At 32.0% G+C, this 15,122-nt stretch overlaps 1 protein-coding gene across 1 annotated transcript; it reads right to left on the bottom strand.

Annotated features, from left to right (window-relative positions):
- Window positions 1–701: 701 nt before the first annotated feature.
- Window positions 702–14,598, bottom strand: LOC130636536 (uncharacterized). The gene is made up of 15 exons (XM_057446284.1): window positions 14,461–14,598; window positions 13,625–13,681; window positions 13,199–13,226; window positions 12,494–12,548; window positions 12,036–12,187; window positions 11,264–11,386; window positions 10,243–10,290; window positions 10,032–10,137; window positions 6,627–6,830; window positions 5,573–5,679; window positions 5,330–5,421; window positions 3,841–3,867; window positions 2,820–2,896; window positions 1,926–2,084; window positions 702–1,675 (listed from the first exon to the last, which is right to left on the bottom strand). Exons 1-15 carry the CDS (start codon window positions 14,551–14,553, stop codon window positions 1,435–1,437), a joined length of 1,569 nt encoding a protein of 522 aa, XP_057302267.1. The 5' UTR covers window positions 14,554–14,598; the 3' UTR covers window positions 702–1,434.
- Window positions 14,599–15,122: the final 524 nt, after the last annotated feature.

Here is a 15,122-nt window from a genome sequence, read left to right on the forward strand (position 1 = left end):
AATTATATAGTTTTGTATACTAAGCAGGAAACATTTGTACAGTTCTTACTGAGTTATAAGAATTTTTAGCCTCAGAATAGGTCAAAAATCTTTGGAATATACCTAGATCATTGCTTTCACATATACCTTCCAAACGCAACCCTGTAAATATGTTGGAAAGTTATGAGACCGTACTTAACCCTATTCCTCCTGGGCCTTTTAGGGGGTCCTTAATGCGTGGGTGCTAATTCGTAACAATGTTAACCGTGCACTAAATATCGGCCTGGTAGCACAGGAACGAGAAACCAGCAGAGGAATATTACATAAATGACCAGTCAAAAAATAAGGCTCTTTAGATTCCTTTGCAACACTTTTTACGCACCCCTGAAACCTGTCTAAAATTTGGCAAGAAGATCGAAGCCACTCAGACCTGGAGAAGGAAAGTTTTTTAACTGTTTGCTTTATTTTTTTCTTTGTGATACTTTTAAGAAGACTATTTTTGTTCTATCAAAAAAGCAGTTTCTTTTAAAAATACTTTTTGGGCATTTTCTCTGTCTGTTTTCATTTTTGTTTATCTATCCCTTATAGCTAGCTACCCAGTCACTAAAAACTTTGCATCAGTTTTATTTATCTTTCATTGTCATGTCTTCACATGTTATCATTACGTTCTTTAGCAGCTAACAAATTTTCTAAGGAACAATTTTAAAATTTTGTTGATAAACGTCAATTACTGAGCATACTAAAGAGCCAGCTAGCTACCTTTAAATCTTTGATATCTTTACCAATCTATTTTTTAGTCAGCTGCATCTGCCGGGGGTGGGTCCTGTTACCTAGCTAGCGGGGTACCATGGCCAGAACAGAACTTCATAACAGCTTTTTCTGTAAAACAAAATTGCTGAGTGGTTGTTTTATCTGGGGGTACAGGCTGTTTCCTATGTTCTCTTAACCTGAAGGTGCGATAAATGTTTTTTGAAAACTGTATTGCACCTGTACAAATAAGGTTTACCTGTACAAACCGCCGGGTGTTAACTATGGACTGTTTCCTGTGTTATTATTTAAACAGAGGTTGCGATAAAGTAACGATTATTACGCATATGTGGATGTACACCACCGTTTGCCTGTACGAAACACTCAGCCCAGTGTCACGATAAAGTAATATAGACCGATTGTTTTTCTATAACAGAATAACATCGGTTTGTCAACTCTGCTTTTATTTCATCTGTGCTAACCTAGATGTGCGGCACAGTTTATGGCTTAATTATGCGCTCAACGTGACATTCAACACCGGGACACACAGCTACTTGCGGCTTAACCAGGCATTTCGACGCTGAGTCCCCCTTTGTGTTACTAAAACTTGTTAGTGTGTACTAATCGATGGTAAAAGAGGATTCCTGACTTTAATTATAATAGCAATAATAGGAAGATAATAGCAACAGTAAAGATCTTATCAGAAAGTCAAATCTTTGTACTGCATTCCTGTTCACCGTTTACTTCAGGAGAAACTTTCTTCTTTTTGTCCAATCCGGTTGAAATTCTCGCAGCAAAAAAACCATTCAATATAGACATCAACGACAGAATATAAAAAGAAAAATGTTGATCGAACGGAAATCCTATAGGATTATTATTAGACGAGACGTCGCGGATGTTTTTGAGAGACCAAGAATACGTGCTGCCGACGATAAGTGGTGCGATCATCCTAAACAGGGAAGAAACACAAAAAAAAACAAAGAAATCAACAAACAAGAAATCAGAAAAAGAAACAAACACGAACATAAATATAGTATAACACATAAACACAAACAAAAAACACAATAAATAAACACATCACACAAACAGGCAACCTAACAGAGTCATAATAACTTTATCCAGTTTTGATCGATGTAAAGTAATACCTTACATGCTAGCTACTTGGACAGTTTCATACAGTATATTTATGCAGCAGTTACCTTCCAAGCGAGAAGAAAATCATTGAAAAGCCATTTGCTGACCCCAAAAGGTCTGGTGAAACTGAATTATTAATCAGAATATTAATTGAAACAAAACCAGTTGCCATAAGTGTTCTTTGCAAAAATGAAACAACTACCACAGCCATCCACGCAGCAGTTCTGCAAATATTAAAAAATATTGGGTGAATAACCGGTTTAAAAGGAAAAAGACACAGAACTAAAATTCTATGCCTATTGAATTTATATCCAATTTTTTAGTGTTTACAAATTCAATAAACTAGAAGCGCAAAATGTTTAAATAGTTGTTTTTAAAAAAATATTGAATGACGTTGTCCCAACCTAATGTATCGCAGATTTTTAGCAATGAAACTTACAAAGTATACATAGCAAATGTGTTTTAATATGGTGAAATGTCAATTTGTAGTGGTCAATAAGCAAAAGCATTCAATTATTTCTTCCTTAAACATGTAAATAAACTTTTTTACTCTTGCCAAAACATCTAAATGACTGATTGAATCACAATCGAAAACCAATTATAGAATGTTATTTTATTTCTGGCATAAGTTATTTGTCATAACACATAAGTTCAGAACTTGAATATCACCATCAGGTATCCACAACGCAAATAAAAAGTGTTCCATTCTCCTTTTTTCCTCAAAAGTTTACTAGGTGACAAACTATACTCAGCATGTCCAAGATTAAACCCCAATGAAAAAAGATATACTTTTCAATCCTGTTGCCTCATAAATATTAAAATAGTGTTGTTTTATGATTTCGACAATATCATAAAACTGATAACATAGTTAAACTAAACACCACCACCTAAGTAGTGGATTTCGAAGACAAATAAATTGTGTAAAAAGGTTTGAAAGTGGCTTGTTATGTATCACATACCTGTTGGAAATAGTATTAACCAAAATAGGTGTCCATGGACATACGAATGCGACCAAAAGATTACCTCCAATAAGGGCCTTAAATATAATAAGAAATAGCTACGTACAATGAGATTATTAAATAGAGAAGAACAAAAAGTTAACTAAAGCAAAGTGTTAAGCATAACGACAATAAATAATCGCAGCTAATAAGTGGATTAAGCATAAATATAACAAGTAATAATATATAGGGAGAATAACAAATGGTCATTTCCATTAAGAGCATTGAAAGGGATACAAAAAGAGATGTTAATTTTTGACTTTACTGACATAAGTAACTTAGTGAAACGTTGGAGCAATATGAACTAAAACAACATCTTTAATCATCTTAGATATCTCATACCCAAATATAAATGAAAACTGTAAAAAATATATCTTTAATAAACACTTAACCTGTCCTTAAGTCAAGTTTTGTGTTAAAAGAAGTTTTGGGTCTAGCCAGCTAGCTATTTCTTTCCAGATTCTTCACGGACCCAAATTATTGCATACAAAGCTAGTTAAAGCAATTGCACTCACTTTAGAAGTATTAATTACGTTTAAAAAACGCTATTGGGTAAGGCTATTTTCCATAGATAACAACAAATACCCTAGCAATTACAGACCATTGCGCTGTGTTTGTTTCCTTCTTAAAACCAACTCTCGATTTTACTATTATGCATAATATTTTCAGACCGAAGCCTGTTCTACCACTAAGAAAGAGTACTAAAAAATACTAAAAATAATATATGAAATTTTGAAAAATACCATTAAGAAAGAAGCAAGTCAATAAAAAGTAATTATTCATCAAAAAGGTTGCCTATATTGTTATAAAAAGGGGGTATAATTATATAATCTTGACCTTCTGAGTGATCTGGTTATTACACAATGTTTTTCAGAATGTGTGAGGAAGAAGTGTAGCAACGATGACGGAGATCTTACTTAAGCTTTTTAGCCCATTTAAACACTTTAAACATCAATTCCACCAATGTATGTTGTACACCTACCTTTCTCGATCCGTAACGTCTGACAACCTAAACATGCAAATAAAGTTAATAATACATTACATAATTATTATACTTTAACATGACCAGGCAAACAACGTTTTCAAAAATTCCGCTAAGTTGAAAACAGTTGTGGGAATATATGTTTATGGACAGCCTGGTACTCCAACGTTTTCTACTTGTTTAAAAATGAACGGGTGGATCACTTATGAAAAATCCTTTAACCCGTTTATCAAAGGCACGCTAAAATTACTCTTCTAAAATTATTTTAATTAGTGTTTCAAACTGTGCACAATAGCTGCAGCGTGTTTAAAAATTTCTCAAACTAAATTACTTTACATAGAAATATTATTGCTGTAATACCATTTTTCCTAAATTTAGGGTGTTTTCCACGGGTCATTTAGCTAGTCAAAGCACTGATACTCTACTTCCGCTGTATTTCTGTGACAGAAAAGTGTAAGCACGTTATCGAGTAAAATGTTATTTAGAAGTCAGAAAGGAAAACAAATATTGAATTCATTACCATTTCTAAATCAGTGGAGTCATTGCATTGCACTTTAAGTTCAAAATACCTTCAAAAGGCGGTGGAGTCAGTTTTTTATCCTGATGTGGACAACTGGGAATAATTTTGTGCAAAATTACTACAGAAACAAACGCGTTTTTGATGTTGTCAAAAAACTTTTACATGTTAATATATTCCTATTTAATCAGCGTACTCTATACAACTGTAGCAACGGCATATGAAACCTCCACTTTTTTATATTTTGGCTTATACTTGTTATTCTAAGATTAGCTTAGAATATGGAATGCACCTACTCTCAAAAAAATAAAAAGGTATTTCTATATTTCTATCATTAAGCTAAAATGTCTCTCAAAAGCGGTGTTGTATATAAAATTACGTTTTCGCGATGTGTACCCTATTTTGTCGGTCAAACAATTGATATACTTTCCCAAACTATATTGACAAAATATTTAATCACACCGTTGACATACTGCATAAGTATCATAATCCACAATGTTTCTTTCTTACAAACTATACAGGCTTTCTTGCTTTCTTTAGGCAGCCTTTATATGAATGTTTTAGTTTGAAAGCCAGACAAAAAATTTATTTTGGTTATTTATCCAGTCTTCATATTTTTTGGCATGATTTTGGGCAAAACTAGATATACTTTGATGTTGATTTCGTTTGGTCTAAATGACCGAAATGAAATGTCATTTTGCCTTTACTATATATAAGTAAGCATAAACCACCGGAAATAAAAGAAATGCGCATGGGTACAACTGTTGCTCATTTTTAAAAAATTATTGCACATCTGTACAAAGTTAGGGCGCATGTGCAGTTCACAGAACCCTTATACCTAAAATCCTGTGTAAACAAAACGAAATTTCACTGTGGTTTTAAATCTCATTTCAAGCAAATTCGAGCAAATCACATTTCAGGTCCATGTAAGGACTGCTTTAGTCAAATGACATTTTAAAAACCCTAACTTACTCTAGGTACAATTAACAACTGAGGTGGAAGGAAACACACCGACACCATCAGAAGTGTTAGCCCAATTTTTGATGTAGAGAAGCCCATACCATCTAAAAAAGTAAGGAACCAAGTTGAAACGAATAAAGTATTAATCTAATTTCTGTTTTTAGGTCGAATTAGATTCAACCTCGGAGAAAGTTCTAACAGTAGTTCTGAAAATTCAATAAGAATAACAAAGTAATTTACTCAAATGCCACTTACGGTACTCAGCAGAACTAGCCAAAAACAGTGGTAGTAATTCATGATTTCCAAGTGCAGTGACTCCACTAACGAAATATACCAAATTGACTTGTGCGTAATCTTTCATCCTAAAAAAACATGACTTTAACAACTTTCGCAATGTAGGTAATATAATATAACTCAAGCAAGGGAAGTTCACGAGACGTTTATCAGAAAATTTGATCAAGACGTTTCGGACTAAATTTGTAAAGCTTTACAACTTAAAAGAAATAAAAAATAAAAAAGGCGGTATAACGATTATATTGCTGTTCTTAATTGACATAAATATTAAAAAGCCTGCGCAAAATAAAATTAAATGTTACCACATGATCTTGATTACTTTTTAGTATAATTAACACTCCCACAAGGTAATTTTTAAAGCCGAAAATATATTTTATAGTAACGCTAATCCAATCGGCGTTTGAGAGCACATTCAATATATTAAAAGTGAAACAAACTTTTATTTATATAAAGGATAGATTTAAGGACCAAGTGTTAAAAGCAAACTGACTTACATAGAGACCTAAATTCTTTTGAAGTTTTTTTTAAAAACTTGAAAATTCCTTTGTTGAAAATGAAAAACCAGATGGACAATCAAAATCATTTCTTAAAAAAAAGATGTAGATTAAGATGATAAGTCTGTGTTTTATCGAGAGTTACAAAAAGTGCTGACGAATAGGATTTACAAGTTACACAATTTCCTCTCGCAGAGCGCGTGAAAATTGAAAAAACGATAAAACCATCCCCATCAATGTTTTTACAAGCTTTTTCCCATATTTCACATTCTTGTCGTTGTTTTTGTTGCAACGGTGCATATCAGGAAGTCAAATATTTTTTAAATAAATAAATCACAAATACAACGTTCTGGTACTAATAAAAATTATGTCAATTCCTAACAGTTAACGTAACAAAACATCCGTTAATTGAGAATGGCTATTAATTAAGTTCCTCCTCAGAGAGAAAACGTTCTGCTTCTCCTAAGTTGTCTTGATAAAAAGAATGATAAAAAACCTGTTATACATAATGATACTCTTACCGAAGTAATTTTATTAGCTTATATGTTTTTATTTTAGCTAACCATGCTTTCCAGCCACGTTGTTGAACTTTATCTTTTGTTTGTAATTTAAGCGTCACAAGGGTGATTTGCGTTTTTGCAACTTCATTTTCAGTTGCACGAGAAGTTAAATTCCTTCGCTTGTGAGTTAAAGATTCCAGTAATGGTGTTCTTTCATTTTCATTCCTAGATAATAAATTATAGACGTATTGGTGCGATATGCGTCTTCCGAATTATCACCTTTTTATCACCTACGAAACTTTACATCTCTTCACAAATCTATAAATAATGTGCAGATGTGAACATCAATTTTGAAATGATTCCGTATAAACATGCATTATAATGTCTTGGTTCCGTTAATTGGTAACTTAACTCTATCTAGGTTGCGGGGATTGCCATTCCCAGGGTTCTTGTGAGGTAACATATGATCGCCTGGTTACAGAGAACACACTCATTTCACCACTAAACTTACTTTTGTGCGTTATTGCTTTCATTTCATGCTTTTCTTACGCCCTTTTTATTTCTAAGCACACAATATTCCAAAAAGTCGATAAATTGGTCTTCATGATTTTTTTTATCTTGTTTGTGCAATGAGTTTTTCAATGTTGTTACTGCTCTCAGGTGTATATTTCGTTGCTTGAGTTTGGATAGGCATACCATTATGAAAGATATTGCTCATTTAGATAGAAAAAACTGTAAAAAACTTAAATCGAAAAATGTTCATTTTGGTGCCTTGCTATAGTTACAAAAATCTTTAAGAAGTTTTTTATTGCTTATGGAAATAATTTCACACAATTTGACCATGACACGCTTTAATATATCTCTTTTTAGTTTTGCTGATGTTAAATATAGATAATGCTGCCACGTTTGTTCTATTGCGATGGGTGTTATGCTGGTAGCTGTGAAGTTACAGGGGTAGGCCTTCGACCGGCTTACTCAGACCACAACTTTAATAAGGTTAAAAAGGTTTTTCTGTTCTCTAGTAGAAAATATTTAACTAACTTTAATTTCTTTGCTTAAAAACCTAAAAAGAATAAAGGCACCAAATGTCACCTAAGGCTATTTTTTAACGCACTTTTCCGATTAACTTTATATTTAACAAATGAGGTAGTTGCACTGTATATGTATATTTTTCTTTGAAAAAAAGACTATTTCATTGTGTTAATATTATTGCTTAATTTTAAAGGAGAGCTAACGAATTATGACAAGTTTGGTTGGCCATAATAGTTTGCATATAAAACGGAAATGTTTTTTCTTCTTAGGACTAAAGATCAAATCATTCACTGGGGTATTGTACAATCCTTGTATTCTTTTTTAAGAAATTGTCTAATAACTGTCAATAAATAAGTGATATTTTAGCTAACTAGCTATAGCTGGCTGACCATGCAATTTATTTTGCTACGTTACAGCTTGTGTAAGCCGCTTAATTTATCTTACTCTTGCAACAAAATCAAGATAACTTTGTACGTGTTAAGGTCCATATTTGCTCTGATTTAGAATTATCATTCTTTTTTTACAACTCATTGCATTTACACAAATATTCCTCACGTCTGAGAGGACTCTACACTAAAATGCATTTTAATTAATTTATATTGTCACTTCGAACTCGTGTTAGGGTAGCTAAGAAAAGTTGATTGATATATGGATATACTTAAACTTTCCTAATTTCTTGAATTTAGATAAACAAAAACAAGTAATAATCGTAATAATCCATATCTTAACTGTTTAGTTTGGTCATTATTGAAAAACATTGGCATCTGTCAACGTTTTTCCATTTCAAGCTCGGGTAATACTTTTAAAATCGGTCACAATTCTCTGTTTATGCACTCATAAACCGTTAATACAGGCTTAGTAATCGCGTATTGACGTGAACTACGTAAATAGCATTATTGAAGGCATTTTATAACACCAAAAATGTTAAGGTCTAACTGACGCCTCATCCCACAAAGGTAACTAGAGGCCACCTAGGACAAAATTTGGTCAAATCCTCATCCCACAAAGGTAACTAGAGGCCACCTAGGACAAAATTTGGTCAAATTTCTAAAATTGTTTAACTCATTTTTTAAAAATCCATAAAACGATAACCTTCCTTAAATGTTAAATTGTGCAATTTTATACATTACATTGAGAATAGATACATCGGCGAAATAGCTCTCAAGAAAGTTTTTTTTACCATGTCCACAGAATTTTGCTTCTCTAAAATTTCGCTGCCATAATAAAAGTTTTTCTTTTATGATGACTATCATTGTACTTCTCATAGGAAAGTTGATTGTTACCATGTAGAGGTTGAACTCTCTAAAGATTCTGCCTTTTCACAAAATCTTCTTGATGCAAGGATTTAGAAAATAGGTAAAAAGGAAATACAATGACTATTTAGACTAACCCATAAATAACACTTAGAATATCAGAACAAACGAAAACAATAATATAAGCAACACACATACAAACACACAACAGACACAATCGAATAAATTAAGCAAACTTATAATACGGAGAATATCCTTAAATAAATAATTTTTAAGGAATGTAATAGGTGAACTGTTCCAGACAACAATATGTGCGCCAGAACTTGTAATTTTGGTAGTAGCTTTACGCGTGTTAGTGGGCCTAAAAATTTTAGCAGCAGCCATGGACCAGTCCAAAGACAGCACCAGCCCATTATAGGGATTTTGTGAGTCAAAATTCGATGTAATTCGGAAACAAGAAAAAGATGGAAAACGCCTGTTTGTGACTTTTTTGACTCATGGCAGGAGAATCGCCAATCCTGAAGCCAAAAAAGCAAACTTCGCATCCCTACTAGACTGGGGTAATAGGTGGGAAAGTCAACCTTAAAAAACACGACGCAATATCAATCCTCCTTGCTATTTTTCTTACATGTTCTCAAGAAAGAGGAGGAAAGGAGCAAACACAGTTGATTAAAATAAATCACGTGATGCAATCAGGGTTGGCTAGGCATTTTATGTCACTTTACGTTATTTTATGTCACTTTACATTATCTGTGCTAAACCACGAGATATGTAAGTCACGTGCAATTAACCTTTTAGTATCTTCTTCTTATTGAGTTCAAAATTATTGATTAGTTTTTCAAGCCGTTTTAGTAAAAGTATCAAACGGTTTTATGATAAAAAGTGCAACAACTCTAAGTGGATTCCTACACTGGTGTTACAACTAGTCTTATATAACAATGGTTAACTGTGTCTGTCTGTAACAGGAAGCTAGGTGTTTCGTTTTTTCTTATATGTTTTGCAACAACAAACGTGACAAAACAAGCAATGAATTTGAAGGCTGTCTTCGTTCATTATGTTTTGTTTTTCAGTCTATTTTGGCGAAGAACTATAAATACTTCATGCAATACTATATTAAACAAATGTGATGTTCCAGTTATACCTGAATTCATTTGGAATAAATAACACAAGAAGAATGATGCCAATTGCAAAACCAATAGCAAGAAGTAAATTTGGGAGAAGAATACCAAATCTTCCAAAAACAGAATCTACAAAAAACAAAATAAAACATCAAGTATATTCATTTGTGTCACAGCGCAAACATTCTGAACAAACGAATTGTTGCACAAGTTGGACGCTATACAATTTCTAACCTTCAGGAAACGTATCTGGATATTGTTCGGACGGGAATGCCAAAAAACCTATAAAAAATGATATTGAATGTAAAAACATACTATATAAATCCATGCCCCTACTGAAACATTGACAGATTCAAATAGACTTTATCAAAATTCATAAGAAAAAAATAGTCTGCATGCTCGTGCTATAGTGCTCCGCTTCCGGAAATAACTCGGTTCTTAGATTTAGTACCCTAGTACTAGTACCCAGACTATTTTTAAGGACGCCAAATGAAAACGGAGAGAGATTTACTGCAGGAAATCGACCGTGCCTTTTGTGGATTTTCACATTTTAACAACAGTATCATTTTTTCTTACCCATATTTATCGTTAGTCTTGTTAAAGAGGGCAACATAGTGTTTTATTTGACTTATTGCTTTGACAAAATTTCAACATTGAGAAGAAATATTTACTTAACACAAGTCCAAAGTTCCATAATTTAGCTAATTTAGTTGAATTAAAAGGGAGATTTTGCTTTTTTGAAAAATCTTTAGAGGGTTGCAGCATCTAACGATAGTGGAACCAGCTGTCATTAGACAAGTAATATCACTGCAGCTAGCTGCTTTGTCACCTCATCATCAATTGACAACTGGGTAACCACGAAAACGACGTATTAATTATCTATTATAGCTAACTAAATACCAGGTTATCAAACAATCTAGTTTATATTTTTTTTAAAAAAAATTGGTGAGACAATTCATCACAGTTTTAGTTCGCAGCCATTTTTACAAAATTAGTGCCTTATTCCGGCCACTTCATATTTTTTACTAATTTTCAATGCGGCCTGGAATGACCGAGTACCCAGACTATTCTTTTTCTTGTGACTATGCTTTATCGAAAGATATAAAGAGTATGCTATAAGTATAGCAGGAAGGATGATAAAATTCAACATAAAAACTGCTATTAGGAATTTGCAAGATCGAACGAATACTTCATTCGCGAATTACATTATATTCACTGTAATTAATCAATTCAAATAATTTTAATAAGAACACACCTGCTACGCTTGGTCCAATAATGAAACCAACCGAAACTGTCGAAAATAAGATTGACATGGCAAACGCCATATTTGTATCATCACAAGCATTTGCGATTATTGATTTAGAGATTAAAGAAATACCTTAAGAAATAAAACATTATTATTTGAAATGAAATTATAAAAATTTTAAAATATAAACAACGTTGCGATACTAATTTTTTTAAGGACACTTTTATTTGTTTTTATTTGTTTTCTTCTTCAAAAAAATCCTAAAAACGTTAATTGTAGAAAGAAAATTGACATATTATCCAATATTTTTCTTATAATATATAGCTAAAGACTTGGACAAGAGAAAAATTATCTTGAAGCGAAAAACTTAATTTGAGACTAAAGAAAGAAAATTATTTCCTAGGTAAATAACGGTTACAGCCTTCTTTTGTATCCAACTTCTTAAACTTTTTTTGCGTCTAATTTTTTAATATCTGTATTATTGTCTTCGCCTTACTCACAATCGCCACACCAAGAAAAACATTTTTTCAACAAAATAATAACGAAAGTAATGATAAAAAAAAATAGTAGCTAATCTTTTGTCTTTGAAGTAGAAATGAACTTTTTAGACTTCTTCTTTACGGAAAACATTTTTGTTGCTTTCATGCTATAGATTTTGGCGAAAAAAGAAAGACCTTGCATGACAAAAATGCTAATTTTATACTTCCTAAAACGTCACTGTGGGGTGGAGAACAGCATCCTGAGTATGAGAGAAACAGTTCAGTTAAAAACATATCCTAACCTAACGATGATCCTTGCATAAATCGCGTAGTAACAGCCCAATCAAAGTTACTAGTGAATCCAAATGCTAAAGTGGTAAACATAATCAAAGTTGCTGAAGCGATAAGGGTTGGTTTCTTTCCTTTAACATCTGCAATGTACCCCCACATCAAACTGTAAGATTAATGGACTAACATTACTGCTGCTAAAAAAGCTCCAATAGTAAGTGTGATTTTTTTGCCAATATGGTGTGCAAATATACAAACCACCACAAGCCCATAAAAGCAATAAGGAACAAACTCAATTAAAACAACGAATCAAAAGTCAAGAAAACAAAACTAAGGATATTCTAAGTATAAACTAGGAGTTAGCAGTGGAACTATGTCATCAAATCTTTGCCGGTCAAATGCTGTCAAACACTCATAACAAAACATTATGTAGCGGACACCTCTCCATTACATTAGGTCCCTTAAAAAGTACCTGAAGATTGTTTGTCCAAAACCCATAGAAGATGCAATGACACCAGCATAATAACCTAACAAAAAAAATTAAAAGAAAATAATGCGTACAATATATTTATAATTATCGAACATAAATATCGCAATGCTCTTAAATTAAAAAACGATCGAATATTTAAATTCAGGAGAAAGATATTCCATTTTTCCATGATGAAAAATAATGAGACTATTTAAACCTAGTCGTATTATTTGTTGTTTAACATTTTACATAAATTCTTCAGATTAAAAAAAAAAATTTATTTACTACATAAAAGGTTAACCTTTATATATAAAACTTTCCTTGCCAGTTAGGAAAAAGAACAAGAATTGCCTAGATGTAGCAAGCTTTTATAAAATGATTTCCAAACACTAATAGAAGTTATAGAACAGGCCTAAAAAACAGTACTTAAGCAGCATCATTGATTTTTAGAAATATCAGAAACTTAGTGGGCTTGGCAAGCGTGGGAAACTACCAAACTATTTAAAGCAGAGCATTTAAGGCTGGTTTCAAAACAAACTTTGGAATTGGTTCTAAGATTCAGAGTTTCTTAATATCAATGCTTTAACCATTTCAGAAATGTATAGAAACCCATTAGGGTTATTTGTATTATCAAAAGTAGCTTTTTTTAACACTGTCTTTCTTTAATCTATATAGAATTGTTTGCATTTCTAAGACAATTCCACTCACCTGTATCAGCTTCTGATGTTCCAAAAGACTAAATAAATCATGGAAACTGGCCATACAATTTCGCACGGTTCCAAAAAAATATTATTCTAATATTCAGGAACCCTTAGTAAGACTTGATGTAAGAAAATGTTATTTTTACATGTTCTATAGATAATTCCTTATACTACATTAGGACATACATACACAAAATCAGGCAGACTTCCCTTGATTCGCATCTCTATTTAAATTTTACGAAACACCAACATCTGATTCGAAATTCACACTTACAAATCCTACTATCTATTTCTTTTCAAAAAGGAGATTTTCAGTCAGATTTTAGTTAACTACTACAGCAAAAAATCCACAGGAATTCACACACGTGCAGTTGCCATATTCGCTCACACACGAAAGGTTTGCTATTATAATATAGACTCTAAACAAACTTGCCTTCACCAATTTTGGTAGGAATGCAAAGATCATTGTCACATTCATCGTTTTGAGTATCTAAAATGTTAAAGGGATGTTCAAGTAGGCTTTGAAATGTGAATACATTCGAAAGAAAGGGATTATTAGGTTGGGCAAAACTTTCAAATAACTTTTAAAATAAAAGGATACGAAGGTATACTTTGTTAAAATGAGGATCAGAAGAAGAAAATTTATTTATCTGACTAAAAGGTAAGGTGCTATTACAAAATCTCTGATTTGGTGCTTTCGAAAAAAAGATAAATCAAGTGAGATGTTCGTGTTGTATAGCTTTTTAATCGCATACGAAAAGTAGATCTCATCACTTAGCCAATTTCTGATTCACGTCACTTGGCTATCTTTGCCACCATAATGTTAAACCTAATTATGCAACTTCCTTTTCTGCATAAAGGCGACATTACTTATCAATGTAACATTGGAATTGGTACTGATTCAGGTACTTGAACAGCTACTATATTGGTGTATTCAATATTTAAAAATAAAGCTTATAAGAAACTTAAAGACAGGGTTATTAAAATGTAAATCGCATAGTTTCATTATTTCGAAATGCGAGATTTTGCGAAAGTCAAAGGTAGCCTGATTATCCCTGCCTGCTTCTGTAGCGAACATTGTGTAAAAATATGACAATAAAGCGAACGGGTAGTACAAGAATTAAATTTTTTTCTTCTTTTCTTCTTGGAGAATTAGTATTGTTCGACTGTTTGTTTTTCAAACAATTATCTAAAGGCACTGGCATCGTGTACGACTCTGATTACTCCCTCCTCTCCTCACTATAAAATGATATCAACAAAGTTCCTTACCATAACGAGTAGCATTGCAGAAAGCATTTTCCAAGGCAATGGTGTTGCGTCTCTAGACGTGAACAGTTTGACGAAACTCCTCTTTAAATTCATTTTTTTATCTACAATAGCGAAAAAGAAATGACTAGCCGAGACTTTGCGTCGCACGGCACATGTAGCAATAAGTTTAGAAGTGAAATAAATTCTCTCGTACATATGTCAAGCGTTTAACATATATATATATATATATATATATATATATATATATATATATATATATATATATATATATATATATATATATATATATATATATATATATATATATATATATATATATATATATATATATATATATATATATATATATATATATATATATATATATATATATATATATATATATATATATATATATATATATATATATATATATATATATATATATATATATATATATATATATATATATATATATATATATAAAAGACGGAAAAAATCTTAAAAGTTACAACATAGTGGCTGTAAAATCAAGACTCAACTTTTCTATGGTTGATTTTGTTATTATTAAAATCCAATGCTCACATACAAAGATGATTACTGATAACGCGTTTAAAAACGTGTTTGGCACGTACTACTATTTTAAGAAACGTTTGACCATACTGCCAATATTACACTCGTGT

Source organism: Hydractinia symbiolongicarpus, chromosome 3 (genome assembly GCF_029227915.1).
Source record: "Hydractinia symbiolongicarpus strain clone_291-10 chromosome 3, HSymV2.1, whole genome shotgun sequence".
In the NCBI taxonomy this organism is placed as follows: Eukaryota; Metazoa; Cnidaria; class Hydrozoa; order Anthoathecata; family Hydractiniidae; genus Hydractinia; species Hydractinia symbiolongicarpus.

Bases quoted from the DNA above. Each gene is read 5' to 3' on its own strand.
- LOC130636536 (XM_057446284.1), bottom strand. From the start codon at position 14,553: ATGAATTTAAAGAGGAGTTTCGTCAAACTGTTCACGTCTAGAGACGCA. The intron at 13,682-14,460 runs GTAAGGAACTTT...TTAACATTTTAG, and splicing joins CTGCAATGCTACTCGTTATG to ATACTCAAAACGATGAATGT. The intron at 3,868-5,329 runs GTAAGTTAGGGT...TTGCATGTTTAG, and splicing joins AGTTGTTAATTGTACCTAGA to GTTGTCAGACGTTACGGATC.